This window comes from Callithrix jacchus, chromosome 4 (genome assembly GCF_049354715.1).
Source record: "Callithrix jacchus isolate 240 chromosome 4, calJac240_pri, whole genome shotgun sequence".
NCBI lineage: Eukaryota > Metazoa > Chordata > Mammalia > Primates > Cebidae > Callithrix > Callithrix jacchus.
Genome location: NC_133505.1, coordinates 152794137 through 152820125, shown reverse-complemented (window position 1 = coordinate 152820125; position 25989 = coordinate 152794137). Strand labels below are relative to the sequence as shown.

Genomic DNA, 25989 nt, shown 5'->3' with positions numbered 1-25989 from the left:
ATAAAAAATATATTACTATCAAGCATAGCACAAAATCAAAGTTCTGGAGACATATTGGGCAAAACCTTGTGCAAAATCTTGCTTCTTGTATTCTAAATTCTCAATAAGTATTTTTAAGTGAATGAATTAAAAGAACGAATAAAAAATAAAATTTGCTAAACCTATTTGAGACTTAATTTCCTAAATGAAGAGAGCTAGTTACAAAAAGTACAAAAAATTACTTCTTAAACCGGGGGTATAAAAAAAGGTTTCATCTGGAGGCTAATGATGGATGAGTGAGAACTGGGCTGAGAACTATGTTACAGAATCTGAGAGAAGGGATACCATAAGTCATTTAGCAATATCTCGTCACATATTTGTCTTTCCTGTTATAAACATTAAATCTTGAGTTTATTCATTTCAAAAATGTATATTGCAAGCTTTGGGGGTATCAGTCACTGTTCTAGGTTCTGGAAATACAACAGTGTCCTGTTAGTAGGTGAGCATAACAGCAAATAAGTAAAGAATTGCATAAATTAGATCATTTCCAATGGTAGAAAATGTCACAAAGTAAACAAAACATAGAAAGTGAGAGGAGAAGGGTTATACTTGATATAGAGAAGGACTTCCTGAGGAAATAATATTTGAATTAAGACCTAAATGAAAAGAGGCAGCCAGCCACAAAAATAGCTGAAGCAAGTGGATTTCAGCTAGAGGAAACAACCAACGCCAAGGCCTTAATGACGGTACATCCTTCATGTGCCCAAGGATGGCCAGGAGACCCATGGCTGAGTGTAATGTGATGGGTGATACTAGGTAATACCAGGCAAGCTCACCCTGTACATTTGCAATGCCAGACCCACTCTCTACCTGCTTCTCTCTCCAACTCCCCACCCTCTCCCCATGGGAAGGGCTGTGGGCAACTGAGTCTGAATTCCGGGCTCCAGCAGAGCCTCCACAGCTGGGGTTGGGCATCTGTAGGTTTTAAAGCTCCCTAGATAAATCTGATGAGCAGCCAGAAGTGACAACCAGTGCCCTAAGCAAAAAAGTAGAAAGTTAATTTATAAACCAAAGAGAGGCTAAATGTATGGCCCATAAAAGACTAAGAAAAGGGAATGTAATAAGGTAAATATAACATTGAGGAAAGTCTGGTTACAGAAATTGCCCCCAATCTCTAATCCCTTCCCTCAGACAAAAGTATGTTTTCCTTCCAGCCTCACAACTCTGACAAAAGCCTATTTTATAATGGTCAATTTATTTCAACTAACACTTTCAATCCATATACAAGGAGTTCTAATAGATGCTATATGAATCACAAGAGATGTAAGATATATCCTACTCTCAAGAAAGTTAAAAGCAGCATTATAAATGTCTGCTTTCAGCCTTATGATCTTGTTGATATGACTTCAGCCTAGGCCATCCTTTATGGCCAGTATTTTCTTCCCAGTGCCTTTTCAAATGGCAACCTTGTACAGAGTAGAAATCATCACTTTATATAAACCAAAAAGATTATATAAGGGTGCTAGGGAAACAATGGTGATGATGATTTAAGATGATTTTCCGAAACCTTCAGGAAATGCTATGCATATGTTCATAGCTAAAATCAACTAACAATTATGAAATTGGAATAACCTTTGATGTCTTCCAACTGGCTAGTGAAGGACTGGCTCCTGGCTGCAGGCACTACTCTGCCATGACCCCCTAAACACTTATCTGAAAATCTTGAGGTCATAACTGATCATAGCTTTAAGTGCTATATTTTCCAAAGGCATTACCTTTTAACAGGAGCATATTAAACACTTCAAGTTTTCCAGATGCAAATCAGTCAAGGAAGGGGGGCAGTTAGATGCCTAAGAGGCTCTCAGACTCTTCTGCATATGAAACCTCCTTTTCTCCCCTTTACCAATAAATTTAATTCTATGCTAGCTGCAGTGTAGGTCTCTGCAGAAGACTTAGGATGAGCACTATATCATATTTACAGATGGAGGTGAAGTCACTTCCAACAGAAGCTAACCAGTATAAGATACACAATATCAGATGACCACTTATTAGCTTCCAAGTCTGTGTATATGTATTTTATTTGGTTCTTATTATGGGCCAGCCATTATCTTGTTTAACTACATGAGAAATAAGTATAATTATAATCTCTGGTTTGCAGATTTGAAGAGTAGGTTTAGAGAGGCTGTGACTCACCTAAAGTCACATGGCTCAAAGATAGGGTAAGAAAGCAAGTGTGTCTGAGTCTAAGTCTCATTAACCGCTAATCCCCCTCCTTCATAACCAAGCTTTTTATTATGTATTTGCTTGAATTATAACTACGAATGGAGGAACCAGAATTGAAAAGGCTAGTAGCTCTTTTGGAAAGCCAAAGTGATTGGTAGACATTCCCAGGAATGGTAGATTGCAATGCTCTGTTATGAAGTCATAGACTCTATGTATCCTCCTCATTGGATCACAGGTTCACAGGTCATCGGCTTTATTTGGTCCAACCGAATAAGCCTAATACCTGAATTCCTTCCACAAAAGCAAATGAACAAACAAACAGGAATCTCATAGCCATATGCCCATAATCACACTAGGGAGTAAATAAGAGAGGCTGGCTTCTGCATGAACTAACACTACATTGGAAAATCAATTGGCAGTGTGTACATTCTGCTTTGGAGAATGAGCCGTTAAGAGTATTGTCAAATTTTAGCAGTATACTCCCCATTACTAACGCCCTAAAAATTTCCAAAGAGATGATAAAGCTTTTCTTCCCCTTTCCCCACTGAAAAATATCCCTTGTTTTTAGAAATATGAATGTGTTTGTTTATTTTAACTACAGCATTGTTCTAAATACAGAAAAAAAGAAGGCATGTATTTTTATCATCGTTTTCAGGAATTACTGGGTTTGAAGGTTTTTCAAGAATCGGGTGTGCTTTAAAACAAATCACTTTTAAAGTTTTAAACAAATAAGCTACTCTTATCCTCTGACAATGCCTCCCTCTGTCACTTGCAGCCAAACAGGAGCCAGCTTTAGAGTAGAACTGCCTTCTCTAGAGAGATGCATATTCTGGAACATGAAGGGAACTGAAAAGGAAGATCCAGTATGCGTTTATTTTATCCTTTTCTGAATTGATAATGAGTTGGGCTATGTCCTGGTTGACAAAACAGGCATGTTGAATGCAATGCAGCTCCAGGACCTGATTTTTCTTAAAGACTTTGCTTTCACTCACGGTAACACAGTCTTTGCACTGGTTATATTTACATTTGCCTTACTCGCTTAGGCATTAAAAATGCTGAAAATATCCAGCTCAAAGTTCATAAGTCTGTTATGAATTTTAGTGTCTCCCTATACAGATTTTATGTAATGGTTAGACGCTTGGGCTTTGGAATGAGACTGACTGGGTTTGAACACTGTGTCTGCCACTTGTCATTTGTATGACTTAGATAATAATTTTTAAACTTCCAAGAATAATAATAGTACCCACATTCTAGGGTTATTGGAAGGACCAAATGAAGCAATGAACATCAAACAATTGTGTGCCTGGCACACAATAAATACTCAATCCATGGTGCTGCCATCATTATTTTTATATAATAATAACTGTGTTAGTCAAGATTCTCCAGAGAGACAGAACCAACATGAGATAGATAGACAGATAGCTAGAGAGGGAGAGAGAGAGAGAGAGAGAGAGAGAGAGAGAGAGAGAGAGAGAGAGAGAGATGAAAGGAGGTTTTTTAGGGGAACTGGCTCATGCAATTTGGAGGCTGAGAAGTTCCACAGTAAGTTGTCTACGACCTGGAGAAGCAAGGAAGCCAGTGGTGTGACTCAGTCTAAGTCCAAAGGCCTGAGAACCAGAGAAGCTGATGATAGCATAACCCTCAGCCCAGGGCCAAAGGCCTGAGAATCTAGGCAGCTACAGGTGCAAGTCCTGGAGTTCAAAGTCTGGAATCCTGGAGTTCTAACATGCAAGGGCAGGAGAAAAGGGGGGGATCCCAGCTCCAGTTCTATCCAGGCCCTTAGATTACATCATTATTGAGGGCAGCTCTTCCTTGCTCAGCCTATTGATTCAAATATCATTCTCTTCAGAAGCATCCTTATAGACCTACTCAGAAATGATGCTTTAACAGCTATTTATGTATTCCTTAACCCAGTCAAGCTGACACCTAAAATTAGCCATCACAGGCAAGGAACGGTGGCTCACACCTGTAATTCCAGCACTTTTGGAGGCCGAGGCAGGCAGATCATGAAGTCAGGAGATTGAGACCATCCTGGCCAACATGGTGAAAACCCACCTCTACTAAAAATACAAAAAATTAGCTGGGTGTGGTGGTACACTTCTGTAATCCCAACTACTTAGGAGGCTGAACCAGGAGAATTGCTTGAATCTGGGAGTCAGAGGTTGCAGTGAGCTAAGATCATACCACTGCACTCCAGCCTGTTGACAGAGCAAGACTCCATCTCAAAAGAAGAAAAAATTAGTCATCACAATAACATACATCTGAGTTATAGTACCTGCCATTCGTGAGTAGAGGGTGGTGGTTCACATAGTAGGACTATTAAAAGTCAAGCAATTAATAGTCCATAAACAGATGAGCATCAGTTGCACCATGAACACTAGTTTTTTTCAGCCCATACAGAAAGTACCAAAACCTAGAGGAGGTCTTACAATATAATAACATCAAAACAACTGTATTAGTTTTCTAGAGCTGCTGTAACAAAGTACCATAAACTGGGTGGCTTAAACAACAGAAACTTATTCTCTCACAGTTCTGGAGGCTATATGTCTGAAGTCAAGTTGTCGGTGGCATTGGTTCTTTCCGACAAATATGAGGGAGAGTCTGCTCCATGCCTTCTCCTAGCTTTTGGTGGTTGCTAACCATCTTTGGCATTCCCTGGCTTCTAGATGCATCACCCCAATCTCCGTCTTCATCTTCAATTGTGTTCTTCCTGTGTGCCTGTCTTTTTTGTGCGTGTCCAAATTTCTCCTTTTTTATAAGGTCACTAATCAGGTTGAATTGGGGCTCACCCTAATGATACTATTTTAACTTTATCATTTAAATCAGCTTTGTAAAGCCCATATCTTCAAATAAGCTTATATTATGAGATACCAGGCATTAGGACTCCACCTTTTTTAGTGGGGTTGCTGTAGGGGGACACAATTATACCATAACAAAAACAAAGAGTAAAAATAAGAATTACATTTGAAATGTTTTGGGAAAGCATATGCTTTAATATGGGCTTTTTGGAACCATTCAGAAATGCAAAGGAAAATGCTGTAACTCTTAACCATTACACTTGTGCCAAGATGGCATTATTATGGCAGGAAGAACCTGCATCTCTTCATACAAGTAGGACCCAGTGAGGTTTAACATAGGTCCTTCCTAGAGAAACAGAAAGCTGAGGAATTCCAATACCCTGGCCAGCTCAACTCTCTATTAGATTATCTCTTAACAAAATACCATTTGGTTATTCGTTCAACAAACATTAATCAAGCACTTCGTTCTAACACCATATCAGATCTTACAAAGATATGGAGGAAGTCTTAAATATGGTACATGCTGTAAATATGTGAATTATGTTTCTTATTTTCTATGCCTTAAGAGCTGATGAGGCATGGTTCTAAGGAACCAGAATGTGTTCACTAAGGCTGATTTCCAGGAATCCATGCATGCTATTAAAGAGTGACATAAGGTGTGATCTTGCTCTGTCACCAAGGGTGGCATCATAGCTAGGTGTCAGGTGGAAATATGCCTGTCATATGCCATCTTTCACATGAAACACAATTCACATTGTCACCCAGTGCCATCCTAGGTTATAACCATTCTTCTGGATTAAGATTTGTCTGGTAAGTATGGGAAATAATCCCCATTTCAATAAATATCAAACTGAATTGTCCACTAGATAAATGCCATGGAGAAATACACTGCAAAAGGCAGAGAACACAACCTCCCCACATGCAGAAGTGAAGCAAAGTTATCTGTGCATGATGCTAGATGGGACAGCAGCTTTGGATGACAGGTGGCATGCCTCTCTGCCAAGAAGAAGGCGTTGCTCCTGGAAGTTTTTTTTTTTTTTTAACTGAGGCATGTGACCTAAGTAGTGGCATTTCACAGCTGAGAAACCAGCTTGTGATATGCCTTTTGCTTCACTGAGAGGCGGGCCACATGTCCACAGAGGCTGCAACTCTAGCTGCAAAACATTGCAATACGTTTGCCTGTATCCTTCCTAAAATCAAATATTTATGTTGCTCTGGAAATGTAAATGGACTGTATGATTAATGACATTTTTTTCAGACAAACAAAGAAGGTGGCTTCCTTGCAAAGGTGTTGCTTTCTAACACAAATGCTCCAAGGAGGAAAAAAAGAAGCAGAAAAATGAGTGGGCAGGAAATGTTAAAAATAAATCCCTATTTATCAGTCTTCGGGAGAACTTCTCAGAGGGTCTACTCTATTTTGACTAATAAAGCAGATGAAAGACAAATTCAGACTTTGACATTATCAGCACTCTGACATCTGGATCCATTTTTCCAACCACCTCCACAACTCCCCTCTAAGTACCTTCTGCTCCAGATGAATTAAACCACTCACCATTCTCTACATACCTGTTAGCACCTTACTCGGATCCTTGATTCACATGATTTTATTGATGTGAGATTCTTTTGCCATATAGCTCTGCATTTGCAAGACTAGCTATCATGTAAGACCCAGTTTTAACGCCACCTGTTCCAAATACCTACTTAATAACCCCACTGGAAGTAACCTGTCCCTCCCTTGGACCTCATGCCCTCTTACAATGATGTAGCAATAATCCTTTCTCTAGCCCTTCATCTGGACTAGAAACAATGGTAAGAACTGCAGGGCACCCATAAAATTTCTAAACATAAAAAATATTACTTTACTGTACTATAATATATCTGGATAATTTTTTACAGATACTTGCTTATGTTACCACACTATATTGGCTTCTGCACACCTGGATTCATTTTCAATACCTAATGCCTAGTAGAACTATATTTGTAAAATAAATTGATTAACTTGTTGGTTTATTGATATGAATAAGGTTACCCTTCTAGCCAACCAACAAAGAGTAATGGTGGAAGAAAATCAGGCAGTAGGGAGAGCATGTGAAGAAGTGAATGTCAGTGATCAGTAGATCCTTCAGAGGCTGTAGAGAGAAAAAGCTGGTCTACAATGACAGTCATGCATCTTGTAATCACTAGCTGTGTGCAACTTCACATCTAAGTTTTCTTTTGAAATCAAAGACTTAGATACTCTCAGCATACAATCTAGCATTTTAAATAAATGGTGAGTAACGGTGGTTGTTTATAACTTTCTGGTAAACATAGAGGCTAGGAGGAATTATTAATGATGAAAACGAGAAAACAATAATACAAGCTATGGCAGAATATAATGCAGCAAATTGTATGTATATAAAAGTATACAGTTCCCAAGGCACTTCCACATCAGCTATCTGGGTCTCACAGGAAGCCTGTAAGAAAGGCAGAATGGATGGACTTAAAGCAGTTTCCTGGCTTATCCAAAGTCATGGGTGTTGTTGTTAGAGGAAGGGATATCAAATCCAGATCCTCTTACTCGGTACACCTCTCACTGCCCATGGGCACTAGAATATAAAAGGAAGAGAGGGTACTAGAAACCGATATTCATATAAAGAAAGAGATTGAGAAAAATATAACATCTGTGAGGTTTTTATTTATTTGTTTGAGATGGAGTCTTGCTCTGTCACCAGGCTGGAGTGCAATGGCGCAATCTCAGCTCACTGCAACTTCTGACTCCCGGGTTCAAGAGATTCTTCTGCCTCAGCCTGCCAAGTAGCTGGTCTACAGGGGCACACCACCACACCCAGCTAATTTTTGTGTTTTTAGTAGAGATGGGGTTTTACCATGTTGACCAGAATACTCTCAATCTACTGACCTCATGATTCACCCTCCTCGGCCTCCCAAAGTGCTGGCATTACAGACATGAGCCACCGCACCCAGCCCATCTGTGAGTTTTAATTGCCAGTAAATGTAATGATTTTTCCTTCAATGATTAAAAGCAGTAAAAGGGAAGCGTGATAATAAATAGAGTCTACCCACAAAACATGCAACTGGATTTTTTTTTTTTTTTTGCTGTTTTCCACTTGATGAGAAAGAAGCAAATCAAAAGAAAAATAATTTAAAACAAATTTAGTAAAAGCCAAAGACTTCTAAGGTTGTTGATTCTTGGAAGTTAAATAAATAATCCATTATCTTCTTTCAGTTACATTTATAGTACTAGGCACTAAAAATTGATGTGAAGCCCTGTAAGCTTTTACATCATCAAACCCCTTACTAATGCAGAAAAGGCGTTTGAAACAAAAGCCTTCCATACTTAATTCAATTGAACAAATTTGTACTGAGTGTCTACAGTGTCCAAATCCCTGCTCTAATTGCTGAAAAGATATCAGTGAACAAAACACAACTAGGCTCTTACTTTCCAGCAGTTTTTATTTCACCAGGGCAGATACTTTTTGGGCACAAGGTACTCTAGGGGGGAGAAAGCACTCATGTAATCAGAAATCTGATTAACTACAATGCTACATTCAGAAATTATTCAGATTATCTAATGCATATTTTTTAAATCATTGAATATAAGAAATGAATAGATAAATATCTTTAGTATAATTTTCTAAATTTGTACATTTTAAAATCTATTTTCTGCCTGTGAGAATCATATAATGTTGCCCTTAGACATATATAAATTACTGTGAAGGAAATAATTTTTAAATGTATGGGAAAGCATCTACAATGCACTGTTATGAGAAGGGGCTTCCAGAGGTTCTGTCCATTTTGTGGCCCAGAAATTAGCAGCCTCAATACCACCTGAGAACTTATAGAGACACAGACGCTCAGGTCCACCCCAGAGCTATTAAGTCAGAATCTGTAATTGAAGTTCCCCAGGTGATCTGTATGAACGCTAAGGTTTGAGTAGACTCCTTGACTGCATTCCTCTGTACTTAGGAGAGCCTAAAACAACCTAGTGAAAGGGAGAACATAAGCACTTCAAAAAATTACTCACTCGATACTTTTTCATTTTTAAGAGGCAATTTATTTTCAAGTAAGATTTTACTTTTAAATAGCACAGCAATGATATTTTATACTAAACTTACCTTTAGCATGTACTGATGTAGATCAAAATTGAGTTTGCTTTTTCATGGTTTCAAATTTGGTATTTTTAGCCAAAGTGTAATTTATCCCTCAGTATATCAACATATAGCACCTCCCCCTATTCTCTCTGATTGAATCATCATCTTTTTTTTTTTTTTTTTTTAAGACAGAGTCTTGCTCTGTTGCCCAGGCTGGAGTGCAATGGCGTGGTCTCAGCTCACTGCAACCTCCGCCTCCTGTGTTTAAGCGACTCTCCTGCCTCAGCCTCCCGAGTAGCTGGGATTACCAGTATAAGCCACCATGCCCAGCTTTGAATCACCATCTCATTAACAGGTTTAAGAGACATAGGGTGTCTTTTGGTTTCTCATACTATATCAAGCTCGATTTCCCAAGTTAAATTGTGTTGCCCTTAGGGCAAAGGAGAATGAAGTAGTAGATGGCATCATAGGTACTGAGCTTACCTAGAACATTCAACAAACCTGGCTGCCAGACTACAAGTAATTATTGCCTGGAAAGCACATGAGAACACCAGGAGAAGTTAGAAGATGGGTAACAAGCAAGCTTCCTCTCCGTTTGTCACTAAGCAGTCACTTTAGAGACAGATTCGCCTTTCTCAGATTTTATTTTTATTTTAAAGATGAGAGAAGAGGAAAACAGATTGTTATAAATCCACAGAGGCACCCATATCAATGTTGAACATGGAAGAAAGAGAGAATGTTTTAGCCATACATACACCCTGTCAAAAGGGACAAATCATCCAGACAGCCTCATGACAGGCCCCAGAATGCACTAAGGAGAGGGCAGAAATGGGTGAGCGTCTGAGCCAAGAAAGGAATTTCAATTAATCTGAAAAAACTTGATTCTCCTCTGTTACATGATCAACACTCAAGGATTCTTCTGTACACACTAGATCTCCAATCTTTGGCGTATTAAACTATGAGTGTAAGATAGCTCCCATTTCCACCATTAAAAAAAAAACTTTCTGCCTGTCATTACCATCTGCTTCATAGCATACAGAAATTTCAGTAGCAATCTATATCTATGGCAGGGGGGAGAGGGGGTCACTTCCCTTTACATATATATTAAAACATGTCACTTACAAAAGGCAATTCTTCAGGAAGAGTAAACAAAGTCAGGCATATAATATCCTGACTTTGTAATATTCCGGAAATCTAATTTTTTTTAGTCAAGGTCTCACTCTATTGGCCAGGCTGAAATACAATGGAATGCATCATAGCTCACTGCAACCTCAAACTCTTAGGCTCAGGTAATCCTCTTTCCTCAGCCTCTACCTACAGGTGCCTCCTACAGATGCATGCCACCATGCTCAGTTATTTTTTATTTATTTAGAGATGGGGTCTTAATATATTGCCCAGGCTGGCCTCAAATTCCTGGCCTCAAGCCTCCCACTTTAGCTTCCCAAAGCACTGCTATTATATACATGAGCCTCTGTGGGTGGCCTCTGAAAACCTATTTTATGCAGAGAGGTTGGTAATAATCTTTCAGATGACACTGTTAAATATCAGTTCTCTCATCTGGCCCTTTGACAGGATCTGGATCTTGGCTCTGATCTCTGATGGGCACCTGGTAGCCTATGTAACAAACTAAAGAAAGATTCTGGTATTTTGGACATTGGGCCAGTAGTTGGTCCAGTTAATGAACTGATATGAAAGCTGAGACTTGTGGCTTGGATCTAGGGGCTGCACAATAGTGGAGAGAATGTCAAAACAGTATGAACTAACACTACTAGAAATATGTGGTTTCTGATCTCAGTTGGGGCCTCTAAAAATATGCTCTATTTGATTTGACCTGTTTCTTCTCTCTTTCCATTTCCTTCATTGAATAATTGAGAAAATAAAGGCTACCAAACATTATTTTCAAATATTCTCTTCTCCTCTTTCCCAAACATCACTACATCACCATGCAGAGGAAAAGTTTCTGTTCAAGAGCAGCCCTACCACAGCTTACTCTTGCTCCTCAGCAACCTTGCGTGATCAGTTATCTTCAAACTTTCCTTTTCTACTCAATCTTTTTCATCGGCCTTTAAAGTCGCTTATTTCTTTCCCACCCTAGAGAATTATTTTACTTAGAGATGCATCTCTATGTAGCTACCATTGTATCTCTCATCTTTCTTTCTCAGGAGCAAGGATGTGTATTAGCAGCCTCCACTTCCTCCTGCCTTCTGCCCTTCCAATCGATTTAGAAATTGAGACACTACTGGAAAGATAGAAGCTAGGAGAAAGTGGAGGCTACTTGTTATGGTATGAACATCCTCCAAAACTCATGTGTTGTAATTTTATCCCTGTTGTGATGGTATCAGGAGATGGGAAAGAACTAGCTTAAGCTTCTTATGCCCCTTTGTTCCTACTACTATGAAGATATAGAGTTCATCTCCTTTGGAGGATGCAGCAAAAAGGCACCATCTTGGAAGCAGGCAGCAGCCCTCGCCAGACACCAAACTTTCTGGTTCCTTGATCTTGCACCTGCCAGTTTCTCCAGAACTGTGAGAAAATAAATTTATATTATTTATGAGCTACTCAGTCTATGGTTATGACATTACAAAAATGGTGGAGTAGAAGAAAGCTAGCTTCAGGCTCCTTCACAGAAAACCAAAAACAACTATCTAGTACCAAGATTATCACCACCAATAACCTACAATTTAAAGCTGAGGTTTTGAAGATCTTTGAAGCCATAGAGAAGTGAAAAATTGTGAGCAGAAGACAAAGGAGATACCAAGTCAGAGAGGAGGTTCAGCCAGCACCACAATGTAGGAGGCACATTCATGAGTCTTCTGGGCATACACTCCTAGCTAGCCACCAAAACAGCTGGGCAATTCTCTTTGAGACCCCCTCCCCGCAATCCAGAATGGGTAGTGCTCCCAACTTGTGTGAGAGCTATGGCAAACCTGGACCTAGGGCACCATCTAGTGTCAAAATAAAGGCAGCTGTCTAGGGCTAAGGGGGCTCAACAGGCAACCAGTATAGAACCTCTAAACACACATTGCTAGACAGACCAAACCAACCCAGGTAATGAAGACTGGGATAAATAACTAACCTTTCAATGAGAAGACACAAACCTGCATTCACAAAAACACTAGCAAACAGGGAGCCATAACCTTCCCAAATGGATAAAGCAAGGAGCCAGTGGCTAATTCCAATAAGATGGCAGTACGTGTGCTCTCAGTTCAATAATTCAAAAACAAGAATTCTAAAGAAGCTCAGAGAACTCCAAGATAACACCTAAAAGCAACGTATAAATTTATCAGAGAAATTTCACAAAGAGATTGAAATAATTTTTTTAAAAGTTAAACAGAAATTTTGGAAGTGAAAAATGCTTTAGTTGAACCAAACAAAAATGCATTAGAAGGTTAAAACAGTAGAATTGATGAAGCAGAGGAAAGAATTAGTGAGCTTGAAGACAGGTTATTTCATTTAGAGGAGAAAAAAATAAAAAGGAATAAAGAATGCTCTGGGATCCAAAAAATAGCCTCAAAAAGGCAAATTTAAGAGTCCTTGGCCTTCAAGAGGGAGTTGAGAAAGGGCAAGTGGTAAAAAGATCACATGAAGTAATAATAGAAGAAAACTTTTCAACCCTAGAGAAAGATATAAATATCTAGGTACAAGAAGAATAAAGGACACCAAATAGATTTCACCCAAATAAAACTATCCCAAGGGATATAATAAAACTTTCAAAGGTTGATAATCCCAAAAAGAGCAAGAGAAAGGAAAACAACATATATGAGCTCCAATTTTTCTGGCAACAGACTTCTTAGTGGAAACCACAGGCCAGGAGGGAGTGGGATGACAAAGCACTGAAGAAAAGAAATTGTCAACTGAGAATACTATACCCAGCAAAGCTAACTTCCAAACACAAAGGAAAGGTAAACACTTTCCCAGACAAACAAACCTGAGGGAATTCATCACCACCAGACCTTGCTTACAAGAAATGCTAAAGGGAGTTCTTCAATCTGAAAGGAAAGGACACTGACATGCGGTAAGAACATTATCTGAGGGCATAAAATTCACAGGTAAAAGTAGGTATAAAAATTCAGAAAACTCTAATGCTGTTGTTGTGGCATATAAATTACACAGTCTCACATATTTTGTTATAGCAGCACCAATGAACTAAGACACTACTGTACAGAACACTGTTTCTATAGCTCCTTGTCTTTTGTCCATCAGCTTTCTTTGTCATTGTTCTATTCTCGAAACTGTCTCCTCCCCTGGCTTCCATAACATGAGATTCTTCCTCCCTCTTTTTCTACTTTTTCCCTTTTCTGTAGACTTTCATTTTCACATGCCTCAAAATACTGCCCTTGACTATCTCTTTGTGTTTTATATCTTACCCCCTTGACAATCCCATCCACTCTCATGGTATTAACCATAGCTATTTGCTGACAAATTTCAAACACAACCCTCTTTCCAGCTCGTTGGCCTATGGGATCCCTTGACTTTATTGTTCCATGGATATCACAAACTCAAACAGTGTGATTCCTCTTTATTCCCTATTTATTTCTACAGAATAGAAACCTGGGACTTACTCTAGGTTCTTCTTTGTCTTTGCTTGCTACATAAAAAGTCAAATTCTTTCTCTCCTCTCCTTTTCCATTGACACTTTCTTTAGTAAAACTCTAATCATCTCCTGACTAAATTGATAAATAAATTAAATTGGCCTTTCCTTCACCATCTCTCTCAACCATGAGTGGCCCTCATACGTGTCTCCTAATTTCAAATTTGACTTCTTTTCTTAATCTGTCTTCCCCACAGCTTTCCAGATGCCCTTTCCAAAATATAATCTAATCATGATTTCTTCCTGCATAAAATTCTTCATTGGCTCACCATTTTTCCAAAAGAGTCTAAATTTCTTGGCTTGATAAGTATGTCCCATCATGACCTAGGTTCTTTCTCTCTTTTCAGTTTGATACTCACCTACTCATTTTCCCAGTATATATACTTTAGAACTAATGATATTCTTAGAGGTCCCTGAGCATACTTTGCTTTCTATGTCAATGGTTTTACTGATATTTACTCCTTTGTTTCCTCAGATGTAGTGAACTTCAAATGTCACCTTTTCTGGGAAGCTTCTATGAGCTTTCCCTCACTTCTTCCCTGGACGAGATGAAGCTAATCACAGTTCTCTCTGTTGTCTCTCTGCTTCATGCCTACTCCTATGGTTGCACTTAGCAAACTGAATAGTAATCACTGTGTGGTGAACTTCCTAAAAGGAGGATTATAATTCTACTATCTCTACTCCTCAATGACTATAACATTAGTCAGCCCAAAGAATTTGCTCATAAAACATAAAAATTGAGATAGAAATCTGAGCATGACTTCTCTGCCAATAGAGTAGTGCCTGTTAACCAAAACCTGAAAATAACAAATAGTATATATATTTATCCAAAAAGGGGGATATTTAATTTGTTTATTATAGGCTGTTTCCACTATTTCAATATCCTCATATAACCTTTTAAAATCTTTCATAAAATTGTTTTCTCTTGAACATACTATCAGTACTTTATCTTTTTTTTGTTCTACCTTTTATAATAAATTATAAAACATGTTAGAGCACCACAGAGAACAGACAAAACTGCCCCTGATTATTTAACAATAGCCGTGGAGTATGCTGTCTACTCAAAAGATTTGCATTGAAGGTCACATGCTGTGAGTGAAATTGTTACAGAGGGAGAGAATGAGAAGATGAATATGTGCCACTCAGTGTTAGTAAATCAGCATTTTCCCTCTTTATTTTCACACTTCCATTCCAGAACTTCCCTGTATTTACTTTACACAGGCTCATCTAAGCTAAAGGCATATTCCTAATTAAGATTAAAATAGCATGACAACAATAATGATATCTTACATCTATTACATCTACCTAGCCCTATATGGAGCACTGTCACATCTCATCTGCATAATAAACTTAGGGAACTGTTTTCTGTATATTTCACCCTGATGTCTCTCTAAGCATGCCTAATTCTATGAATCCCCTGGGTCAGTCCTATTCCAGACCTCTGGAATTCAACTCTAGCCATCCTTCTCTAATTTTCTCAACCTTATCCACTCCACACCACTTCTAGTTACTTGTGGTAGAGATATCTGATCATGTGTCATCTCCCGCTGTTAACCATAACCCTCACACAAAAGGAATGCTTTCTTATTTCATTTTAACAAAGTGCTCCATTCTGGTCTTATTTTACATTTCTGCTCTGAAGGGGCTGAAGAAAAAAAAATGGTTAATTTATAATCTCCTGAAATAGAGCTTCGTGTGGAGTAGTCACTCTACATTGAAAGTTTATTTTCTCTATGAAAGGAGCCATATTATAAGATGATAACAAGCACAAATGTGGAGGTAGAGTTGCTTATATGCAGAAGAGGAATCAGATCAGCTAAAAAAAATGGCTTTATTCAGACCTTCCAGAGAAATGTGGACAGCATGTGAGATGGGAGCAAAAGACATTGAAGAAAAGAAGAGGCTTCTATCTTTCAGTGACCTTCTGATGTTTAAAAATTTATAGAGAAAATAGTTATTGGCAAGGCCTGGGTGCCAGATTGTGGTCAGGGTGAGTAGGTTGCTAAAGAGAAGGCAAGGAACACAGAGTTGAGATCAATGAACTATGAGGATAGGAATTGATGGGACACACACATGAATGTTGGAGCCATCCAAAACTAAGGCAAGAGTTGATGCTAAGAGGAAAAGTAACAGCAGAGAGAATGAGTTTTCAGAAGAGGAGGCTCCTAGAAGCTGCTAAATGACAGCAGCAAAGCAGGAAGTTGCAGTTGAGCTAAATGGTGTGGACCTCACATGAGAGGAGTGCATGAGGGTTCAGAAGCAAAGAAAGAAAGAAAACTTTGGCTTAAGAAAACAAAGCTAAATTAGTCCTAGCTTTGCTACTGATAAATTTTATGATCTTGAACAAGTAATTTTATTTTTTGGCCGTTCATTTTCTTATTTGTAACAAGAAAGTCTCTTAAAATCATGGGAAATGCTGCACCTTTATCTTAACCACGAATGATATTTTCATCTTACGTTACTAGGTTTAGGGTTGAAAATCTGTATCTGATTAATTGGCTTCTTGGATTTGCTTAATATTCATCCATTGAAAATATGTAATCTATTTGGTGGCAGTTTAAGAAAATAACAGAAATGTATTTATGGGTACCATCTCCTTGTTCTCTGAAATGCTGCTGTGAAGAATATAACGTGGTAGTGATTTTAATTCCCATTTTACAAAGGAAATTGAGATGTGCATGCATACAGTATTTCCCACAATGTTTTGTGCATTTTTCAAAACAGTAATTAAACATTTTCTTTATAACTCATGAGCCTGTAACTGTCTATATATTTCGATGTCTCTTCCAACAAATATGGGACCCTTGAGGAAAACAATATTAATAATAATAGTAGTAATAAGTCATTATCATTGTGATTTTATTATTTTAATTTGTTACTAGCACCAAGAAAAATATGTGATGCATAATAGTTACAGGTGTTTATTTATAAATGTCTTTATTAGAAGGCAAATAAGTTACTAGATAATCAAAAAACTTTTGCCTCCCAAAATCATGTGCTTCAACTACCAATTAAGGTTTTCACCTAGATATTTAGATAATTGCCTTGAATCTTCAATTTGTTGGCTATAAAATGAGTAAAATAGATAATCCTAATATTGCTAAATGGAGATTTCAGAGAGCCAGTTCTCTTTCATAAAAACATTAATGCTCTATTTGGTACTTCAATGCCATAAGTTTAAGAGAGTAAAGCTTCCTGCAAGACTGGAAACAACTAAAATTATAATTTCTCATGTAAGTTAAGATTTTAAATATTGTAGATATTCATAGAGAACAATTAAACAGGAAAAAGAAGCAAATATTTCTACATAAATTTAGAATCTAATGATAACTCTTTGTTGCATAAGACAGTGACATTTTGACAAGGCTTCATGTCTTGTCTTCACTCTGGTTTTCAACTACAGCTTCTCTGAAAATTGACAACCTTCTCCTACTGACATGCTGCTTCCAACATATATCAGAACAGTATGTGCCATGAGTTTTTTTAGTGGTTGTAGGTGTTCACCAAACTATTCTGTTCTAGATGTGGTTTCCCAGCCCTGTGGCTTCTTACAAAAGGGTATGCTGAAAACAGAACTTTTGATAAGTCTCTTTATGATGCCATCACTCTAGTCACTGCACAGTTAAGTAACTGAAAATCCACAAAGCAGTCATTGTATATTAGCTCCCTATTTCATAAAGGGAAAAATTTTAATACTTGGAGAAGGGTGACTACTGCCAAGCTACAAGGTAGAAACATAAAATAGAAGGTGCTGCCATCAATGAAGGACAGCTTCTTATAAAATTTGCCACAAGCAAGATAAATGTAGACACAGGGTGACTGTGTGGCAAAGGAATCTAAAAGAGTACAAGCTTACTCAAAATAACAAAAGTGTCATTTTTTTCCATCTTTGGATTTCACTTTAATCCTATGCACATAATAGCTGTTTGCTAAATACTGATTAACAACTTTAAAATGAGTTTAATAAATTCAGTCAGATAGAAAAGAAAAAAAAAATAAAAATTTTTAAGTATGGCTATTCGCAGCCATTTTGAGTAGTAATCAATGGCCTTATATTTTTTAACAGGTTTCAAGAGTACCACCATATCCCAGCGCAAGGTAACAATTTATGTTCATGATAACTTGATATATTCAAGGAAAGTGTCTGTTACATTGAGCACCCTCTTTAAAAGAAGTTAGGGAACTTTACAATAGTGTCTGCAAAGATCACCTCACAAAATGTTTTAAAGGTTAAAAACTGGTGTTTAAAGAGACCAACTCTCAAGTATTAAGAAGACAGCTAGAGAATCAAGGTTATGAGTAAACAAGGTTTTACTTGAAAATAAACTTGTTTTAAAAATTACAAATAAAGTATCTCATAACAATCTCTGGCTTTTCTTTTGTCCACTCACCCACTCTTGCCAATGCTCTCTTGGCCCAAGTTTACATGTCTAACTGTGCTTAGATGTATCTTTCTTGAGACCAAAACTCTTTGGCACATGCTTCAAGAATCTCCATTACTTGTCCTTCATGTCCATAAAGACTGACATAATCACAGAATATTAGGACCTACTTCTGCCATTATTATTAGTTCTTAGCCCAGACTGTTTCCTCCAGCTAACCAAATCTGCTTTGTTTCCCATCATGAGAGCACTTTCAATATTGCCTCTAACTTTTACAAATGCTAAATTTCCAAACAAAACTAACCACAATTCCCTTTTCTCCAGGTTTTCTCTAGATAATAATCCCACTAATATTTTTTCATTTCCCTGCAACGGAATAAGCTCTTGTTTCTAAATGTCTATACTGTCATTGCTTTCACTTAATTTTACATGTATTGAAACTGCAGTCCCCTTAAAGTAAAAACTACTTAATAACTGAAATTAAGTCTTCAGAATTGTTGGCTGATGGCTAAGTGACCACCAGAATTAGCCAGGTAGTTTGCTCAAATGAAAGGGTTTGAGATCTTACTCTCGATCCTATCTTATTTAGATTTTAACATATATAATTAAATCCTGGAGACACAAAGCTGGAATGCTAAGATAAATTAAATAATCAAAATCCCAGAACTTACTGATGTAAGAAAGGCAGATTGAAGCTAATAACTTTACATTTAATGGGAAAAAATTGAAGTTCTACTCTTGGATCTAATGGTAACAGTAACAAAATTAGTAACTGTTCAAGCATAAAAGGAAGGAGACATGGCTTAATAGCAGAACTTTTTAAAAAAAGATATTGGGATGTTAATTGATCTAGGATCTACTCTAAACAGCTATGATGGTAAGGGAAGTAAAAAATTAAATACGTGGGTGAAGGAACTGGAGAGTACACTATAAAAGAGAGATTATTCATTAATGATAAGTGTCATATGGAAGAGAAGTTCGAATGTTTTGGATGACTCGTAGTCCTCAATGGAGGATTGGTGGAAACTCCAGGAAATCTGTTTTAGGTTATTATATAAAAGAACAAACTAAAAGGTAAAATTCTATTCTCAATTCAACTCCTGTATACTCTTACTCTAATTAGAAGCACTAATCACAATTAGAAAGCCTTGAGCGTGGGCAAGCATGTAATAGTGATGTTCTAAGCATCTTTTATTAGCTGGCCTGAATAACTTTTCAAGACACTCCTATTTCTTATTATATGATAAAATAGAGAAATGTATTAAGATAATTTTCTTTGAAATAGTTTACAATCAAGACAAAAAAGGAATAGAGAAAGTTACTGGTACATAGAAAGGAATTTTATATTTAGTAGATATAAAATTATTATAGGTAATTGCATTAAAAAGTAACAGTTAACTTATGTATTTATGACTTAGGAATATTTTCTTCTGATGTTGTTAGAATTATTAATTGTTTTATATCAAATGAAAATTAGTATTTAAAAAGAAAAAAATATCGGATTTTGGAAAGAAGCTCAAAAAGACCAATTTTATATAAAATGTATGCAAATGTCAAAAAAAAAGTTGCCCCACAATGAAAATCTAACAGTAAAGTTTACCTTAAAGTGGATATTTTCATAAGGGAAGCAGCATCACTAAACTCATTATTATATCAATACTCATCTAAATATCTGAGACAAAATACTAAAAGAAAGGCTTAAAACAAATAAATAAAGGTAATGAATGAAAATTTATCCACCCAAAAAAACTTCTTGTAGCTAAAAGCTGAAAGAACATTTTTATTGGACTTGTTCAATGCTTTGAATTTTACTAACTAGAGTTAGTTTTAAGTACTGTTTTCAAAAATTGTTTGAAATGATAAATTTGTTTCTTGATGGGGAATCTGCATTTTATTCGAAGAACAAAATAAAGTGTCCTTGGCTGAGATATTCTCATCAGTAGTAGGCTATTTATGTACTATATACTTAGCATACTTAAAGACTCACATTCCAGGTAAGCAGCTTGCTCCAAAGTGCATTCAAATTTTATTTGTGGATAAGGCTCCATTATTCCAAAATCCTGCCTCCCCCTTGACAAATCCATTTTAACATTTCCCTCCGGAGACAATCATGAACAATTTCTGGAAAGTCTGCTGCATTGCAGGTAACTTTATGTCTACTGATTTTCTTTTATTTTATGTAAATTGATAATTGGTATGTATCGACTGTGGTACAAATAATATAAGATTGGAAATAATGTAAAAGAATATTTTAAAAATCATAACTGGTTAAAATATAAAACAAAAGAGAAAATATCTCCAAGTTTAGCTTCAATATAAAAACAACTGTAGCATTCAAAAACAATATGATTTCAAGTTAATCACAATTAACTATAGAAATGAAGGTACACCAGTCCAGTCACTTCGTGTTTTTGGTATTAATTGTACTTGGTTAACTTCTAATACAAGAAACAATGATAATGAATTGACTAGGGAATGTCTGATTTGGAAAGGAGAGGTGAAGGTCATGGGAGGCCCCAGAATTTCTAAGCCCTAAGTTGCCAATATCCAGACAAACTGGCTTTCTTGCTGAATAGTGCTCAGATGACAGAGACAACACTGATATGTGGTCTTGCTGCTATTTGACAGGGAACTGTCACAAGTAAGCGACCCCATCAGTCTGAAAGCAGGAAAATTACTAAATGATCCAAGAAAGTGCCTGTAGGCCAGTACATGATGGGTCCCTGAGAAGCAGGAGGGCAAAGCCACAGGACAAATAAATCTTCAGTTAGAGATTACACAAAATTTCTTAGCAGATAGAAAGAAATAAATGCAGTTTAGTTTTCACAGATGTTACATCTAATAAGAGAAGTGACTAATTCCCTTTGAGAATAAACAAGGTATAATATATGAATGGCAAGGCGAATGATATAATTGCTTGGTAATAAAATAAACACCACATATTACTATGATGCTGTTCTGTGAACACAATGTAGTCTGGAACCAATTACCATACTAGTATGGAGACACTGTCTTTGCCATACAACACCAATCATAAGGCAGAAAGGAAACACAGCAATCCAAACTAACACATGAGCAAAATTAGTGAAAACAAGTTCAATTAATTTTCCAAAACCATAATTCTAGTTCTCAGAAAGAAACCCACTGTTAGCTACCTCTCACCAAATAAAATAATCATAATAAAATATGGAAAATAAAACTACTGTATAAAAATGATAAAGTATTACTTCTTCCAGAAGAAAGAATTCATACTTCTAATGTCAATAATCAATTATCTAGCTCAAATGGGGGAAATTTTATTAAATATTTAAATAAATCACATGCAATCTAGATTTTGTCATTCTCTTTGCCATCATCTCTGGATCTATCCAATGATGATATTTAACACATTTTAACTTGCTCTTTCAGGATGTTTCATTTAAGCAAGCACTATAGGAAAGTATGTTAAACATTAAAAGGTAGTAAAGTCAAATATTAGAATATAAGGAATTAATATCTGAACTTAAGGGTGTCTTTACAAAGTAATAAATTTTTGTTCAAAAAAAGGTATGCATTTTGTGATTAAAAATCAAGCTTCAGAAGCATAAGTCAGTTGTTATAAAGTTACACTATCACAGCATATATTTTTTTCCAAAAGCAAAAACTGAAATTCTGAAGTGTAATCTATAAGATTTATGTTTGTTCTGAATATTTCGTTCCCTTTATAAAGTATCTGTTTTCATTAATGATAACCATATAATCACTTCACTATGGATACTGCCAACTTCTATAATCAGACCTCACACCAGTAACTAAATATTTTGGAAACATTAAAGGAACACAGAGCCATGTCTATGGCTTCTTAAAAATTATTTTACTTGGAGAAATATGAATGCAGAAATACCATTAAATTGTCTTCTTATGCTAGCTTATACATGAGTTGTCCTAGATGTTTATTTATAACCAGGGCCTCAGTATTCTCACAAACTTACTGGGGGAGTTAAGAGTAGCTGAGCTCAGAAATACACTTTTATTTTTTAAAAAAAGTATATAATCTAAGGTAAAAAAGAGTATAGAAAATCTTTATATTTAAAATTTTTTGAGAATCCACATCCATAGGTCTCTGGAAAAATCAATGCTTTTAATCTTAGGTAAATCTATTTCATTTTAGAAAGACATAAACTTGATATCCGCTATCCATTCATTAGTATTTTACTGGTCTAACTTTAATTCTAATATGTCAACTCCTTGTGTTAAAAGAAAAAGACTAGAAACCAAAATTCAAATCCAAGTGGTCACCAGTGTTATTTCTCATAAAAGAAGGTAATTGTTGGCGGAGTAAGGGAATCTGGACCCCATTTTAGCATATAAAGTAAGAAGAAGATGAATGATTAAATTATTTCGTTTTTCTTTGTAACTAAGGTACTTCAGAAGTAAAAATGTAAGTTTTGATATACTGAAGGAGATGACTTCATTAATCCTACATTCACAGGAAAGTTATGGATATGTAAGAAGGGGTACAATAGGTTAAAGAAACACCTTCAACTGTTCAAGAAAGATGAAGCTTTGAAGTTCAATTTGCGGAATAGCAACTTCTTTTGGCCAATCACTCACACTGAATAAACTCATTACACCTAGAAAGTCATAGCCAGTCGCTGAAGAGCAATATAACACCTTGAACAAATAAGCCTTCCAAACACAAACTCAAAATATGAGGGCAAACAAGTATCCAAGTCAAATCTATTGTTGGACACTTTGCCTGGAAAGTTTGATATCCTTTCAGCTCCTACTATCCTCAGATATGCCGCAGGGTACAATTTTCCTACACGATAATTGTAAGGAAATGAGGATAAAAGGCAATGCCTGGGTGAGCAGAACTGAGAAGGGTAAATTCTGTCCCCCACAGTGCTAGAAATAAACAGGAACAATAGTATGATTCCAGGAGCACATCATGCAGTGCCCTGGTTTTCTCAGTACCTTTCTTTCCCAAATATAATGCCTACCTTCCGTGTGGACTGCAGAGACATAGGTCCAATTGTAACGTTTGACTATGTCAAGCATGGCCCTTGCCTGCAAAGTGTCAGAAGGGACAACCCTCAGGAAGTATTTGTACAAAGTTTTGTCACTCAGGTCGATGCTTGTGGCTGAGTAAGCGATCTGGGGGATGTCAAAGAGCTGAAGCAGGTTCTGCACTTGAATAGCTACGGAGCTGGAGCCGGGACCGATCACTCCTGCAATGGGCTTCTTAGTCCTGCCTGGTGGGAGGGACTGGCCGTCAGGCAGGCACCGGTTGAGCCCATCTTTCTCATCTCGAATGGAAATCAGAGAGTCCCTAATGAACTCAATGCTCTGTTCTAGAGCCACGGAAGAGTGCCAGCAGGAGTCCCGGATCTCACTGCCCAGGGTGATGTTGGGCAGGAGGACTGGGTCCGCATTGATCTTATCCAAGGTGTGGAACATGGCCTCCACCCTCTGGATGCCATACTGCTCCCTGATCTCCCCACACTTCCTCTCGGGCACTTTCTCTGCTGGAGGCTGGTGGTGGACTGAGAAGAGGGCTCCAATGATGACATCTCCGTCCATTCGGGCCACCGAGCGCTGAGACGACGCTCCGGCCAGCAACAGTTTCCTGCTGGGGCTTCTGGAGAGAAGGGACACTTCCAATAAGATCGCTGGGAAAAAAACCAAGAGGAGCCGGACCATGGTGGTGAGGACGCGGTCCACAGCCCGCCAGCCGCGTTCCCACGCAGGTCCCGCTGCAGGCTCCTGGCGCGCTCCCCGCAGACGCCCAGCGCAGCCTCTCCCGGCGTGCTGCCCCTCGCCAACAATGCTTGTCCACAGCCTTTTCCTCCTCCACCACCGCCTCCTTCCCTTCGACTCCTCCTCGGGGTCCTCCACGACCGCCTCTAGGAGCTGGAGGCGTTTGTAGGGGAATTCGAATCCCCCGTTCTTCACCGGTGCATCAGGCAAGGTAAATTGATCAAGAATACAGTGGAAGTCGTGTTGGCGGCAGAGAGCTGGATGCTGCTGACAAAAGACAGAGAAAAATCAAAGCCATGTTATCAGAGGACCTGTATTAAAACTCTGGGGTCCGTGATGTTAACAGTTGCCTTGCCCGTTTCATTTCGGCACATCCTGATTTCGGCTGCAGGAACAGCTTGGAACGCAGCTGTAGTCACCGAGGAAGGCGGGGTGTCCTGCCCGCTGTGTCCTCAGGGGTCCGGGCGGCGCAAAGCTCTGCCAACTTGCCGGCTCCTCCAGCCTTAAGCCTCTTCCTGGTCCCCTAAAACCTATCATGCTTTCTAACTTGGAGGGCCGTGGGGAAGGTGAGCAGAGGAGGGGAGGCGCTGGGTCCTTTAACCCAAGAGAACTTTCCTGACTGGAAAAGATCAACTTTTTCCAAGAAGGAAATTTGAAAACTCATTGTAAAGGTGGAAGCTCAACGTTAAAATAAACGCAAACAAGGAACGCACCTTTTAACTTTAATTTTGAAGGACTGAGGAAACCCTGACATACAATCAGCTGTAAATATAAATTTGCCAGCTTGAAGAAAATCCATATTAGTTACTAAGGCAACGCCTGGTAAAGTCTCCGTATGGAGGAGTTTGTTACGTTTCCCCCCCTAAGATGTCAGGCTTGCTGTGTATGTTCAAGAAGAAGGGGTGCAGATAAGGTAACTTGTTTCCCACAGTGGGTGAACGAGTTAGAGGTGGTCCTGCACTCACCTAAATCGGGACGTTTGGGGTTTGCACAGTTGCTAGAAAGGGAATGGAGGGGAGCTCCCCGGTTGCTCTCGCCGCTGCAGCCGGAGCCGTGACGCCTTCAGGACCCTGGACAGTGCTCGGTCCAGCCAGACCTTTTCTGGCAGGGCCTGCAAGGCACGCTTTGACCACCAGTGAGTTGCAATTCCCTGAAACCCTTTGCTCTCCTCTGCGTTCTTATACACACACACACACACACACACACACACGCACCCCTCCACTCGAGTCCCCACCGCCCCTCCGCCCTCATTCTCGTTACCTTGCATGGCTTCTGCAGGTATATATCCAAACCCTCCCGCTTGGGGACAGAGGCGCCAAATCTCAGCTGCCTGCGGGGCTGAAGTTGGCTCCCTCTCCCGTTCCTCCCCTGCTCCCTTTCTCAAGGTGAGAGTCGACGAAAAGGGGGCTATGGGAGCGGGCGAGGAGACCACAGAAGGTGAGGCAGAAAAAGGAGAAAGACGACTCAGGCACCCATGGGTCCCGACGCCTCCCGAGGGTACGGGACGAAAAGAAATACATAAGCGAGAATGCGCCTGGGACCTGGAGGAAAATCTGATAGACTGGAACTTTGTCTGCCGTTGGGGTGGGTTTCACCCGAGGAAGTGTCCGCTCACCTGAGTCTGTTTGGAGGACATGGACTTAAGACGTACCTGAGTACCTGAGTCGGGGTAGACAGCGCTATGGTCCCGGGGCCAGAGGACCGTGGCCACGCTCGGCTTGCAGACGCCTCAGCTCTAATCCAGTCGGTGCAAGGATGCGATCTGGGCTGTACACTAGTGCCCTCTTTCTTCAGCACTATTTTACCGCAAGGGAAAAAGAGGGGGAGGGAGGGATAGAAGAAAAAAAAAAAAAACAGGTCACCCAAGGCTTGTCTATTACCTCATGCATAAAAATCAGTCGTTTGATAGAGGGAGGAGGGAAGACAAGCTAGGGAGAATTGGGAATATTAATTCCTTTACTACATGAGCAGTCTTAAAGAAGCTGCCAGATATGTAAATAATCAGATGATCTGGCCAAAGAAGTGGAGAACTGCATAAGCTGCTTTGGAGTAGATATCTTTGTATATATCTCAGGGACTCAAATATATTTCCTCTCTCTGCAAATAAAGTCCCTACAAAGAAAAACAGAGTGTAAATACATATATAAACATCTAGAAAAAGGCTCTATTAGTAGCTTGCAAGGGAAATC

The 25989-nt window shown here is 38.5% G+C and overlaps 1 protein-coding gene across 8 annotated transcripts in view; it reads right to left on the bottom strand.

The window, feature by feature from the left end:
• Window positions 1-25576, bottom strand: part of GRM1 (glutamate metabotropic receptor 1) — a 420197-nt gene extending 394621 nt beyond the window's left edge. For 3 of the 8 annotated variants that reach the window (XM_078370257.1, XM_078370259.1, XM_008995209.5), the window contains exons 1-2: window positions 25452-25576; window positions 23044-24067 (exon numbers count right to left, since the gene is read on the bottom strand). In XM_078370257.1, the coding sequence (XP_078226383.1) occupies window positions 23044-23743 (700 nt within the window). In that variant the 5' untranslated portion in view covers window positions 23744-24067; window positions 25452-25576. Of the gene's footprint in view, window positions 1-23043; window positions 24068-24765 lie in introns of all 8 variants that reach the window. The other 5 variants (XM_008995211.4, XM_035296925.3, XM_008995208.4 and 2 more) reach the window with 2 other exon arrangements.
• Window positions 25577-25989: the final 413 nt, after the last annotated feature.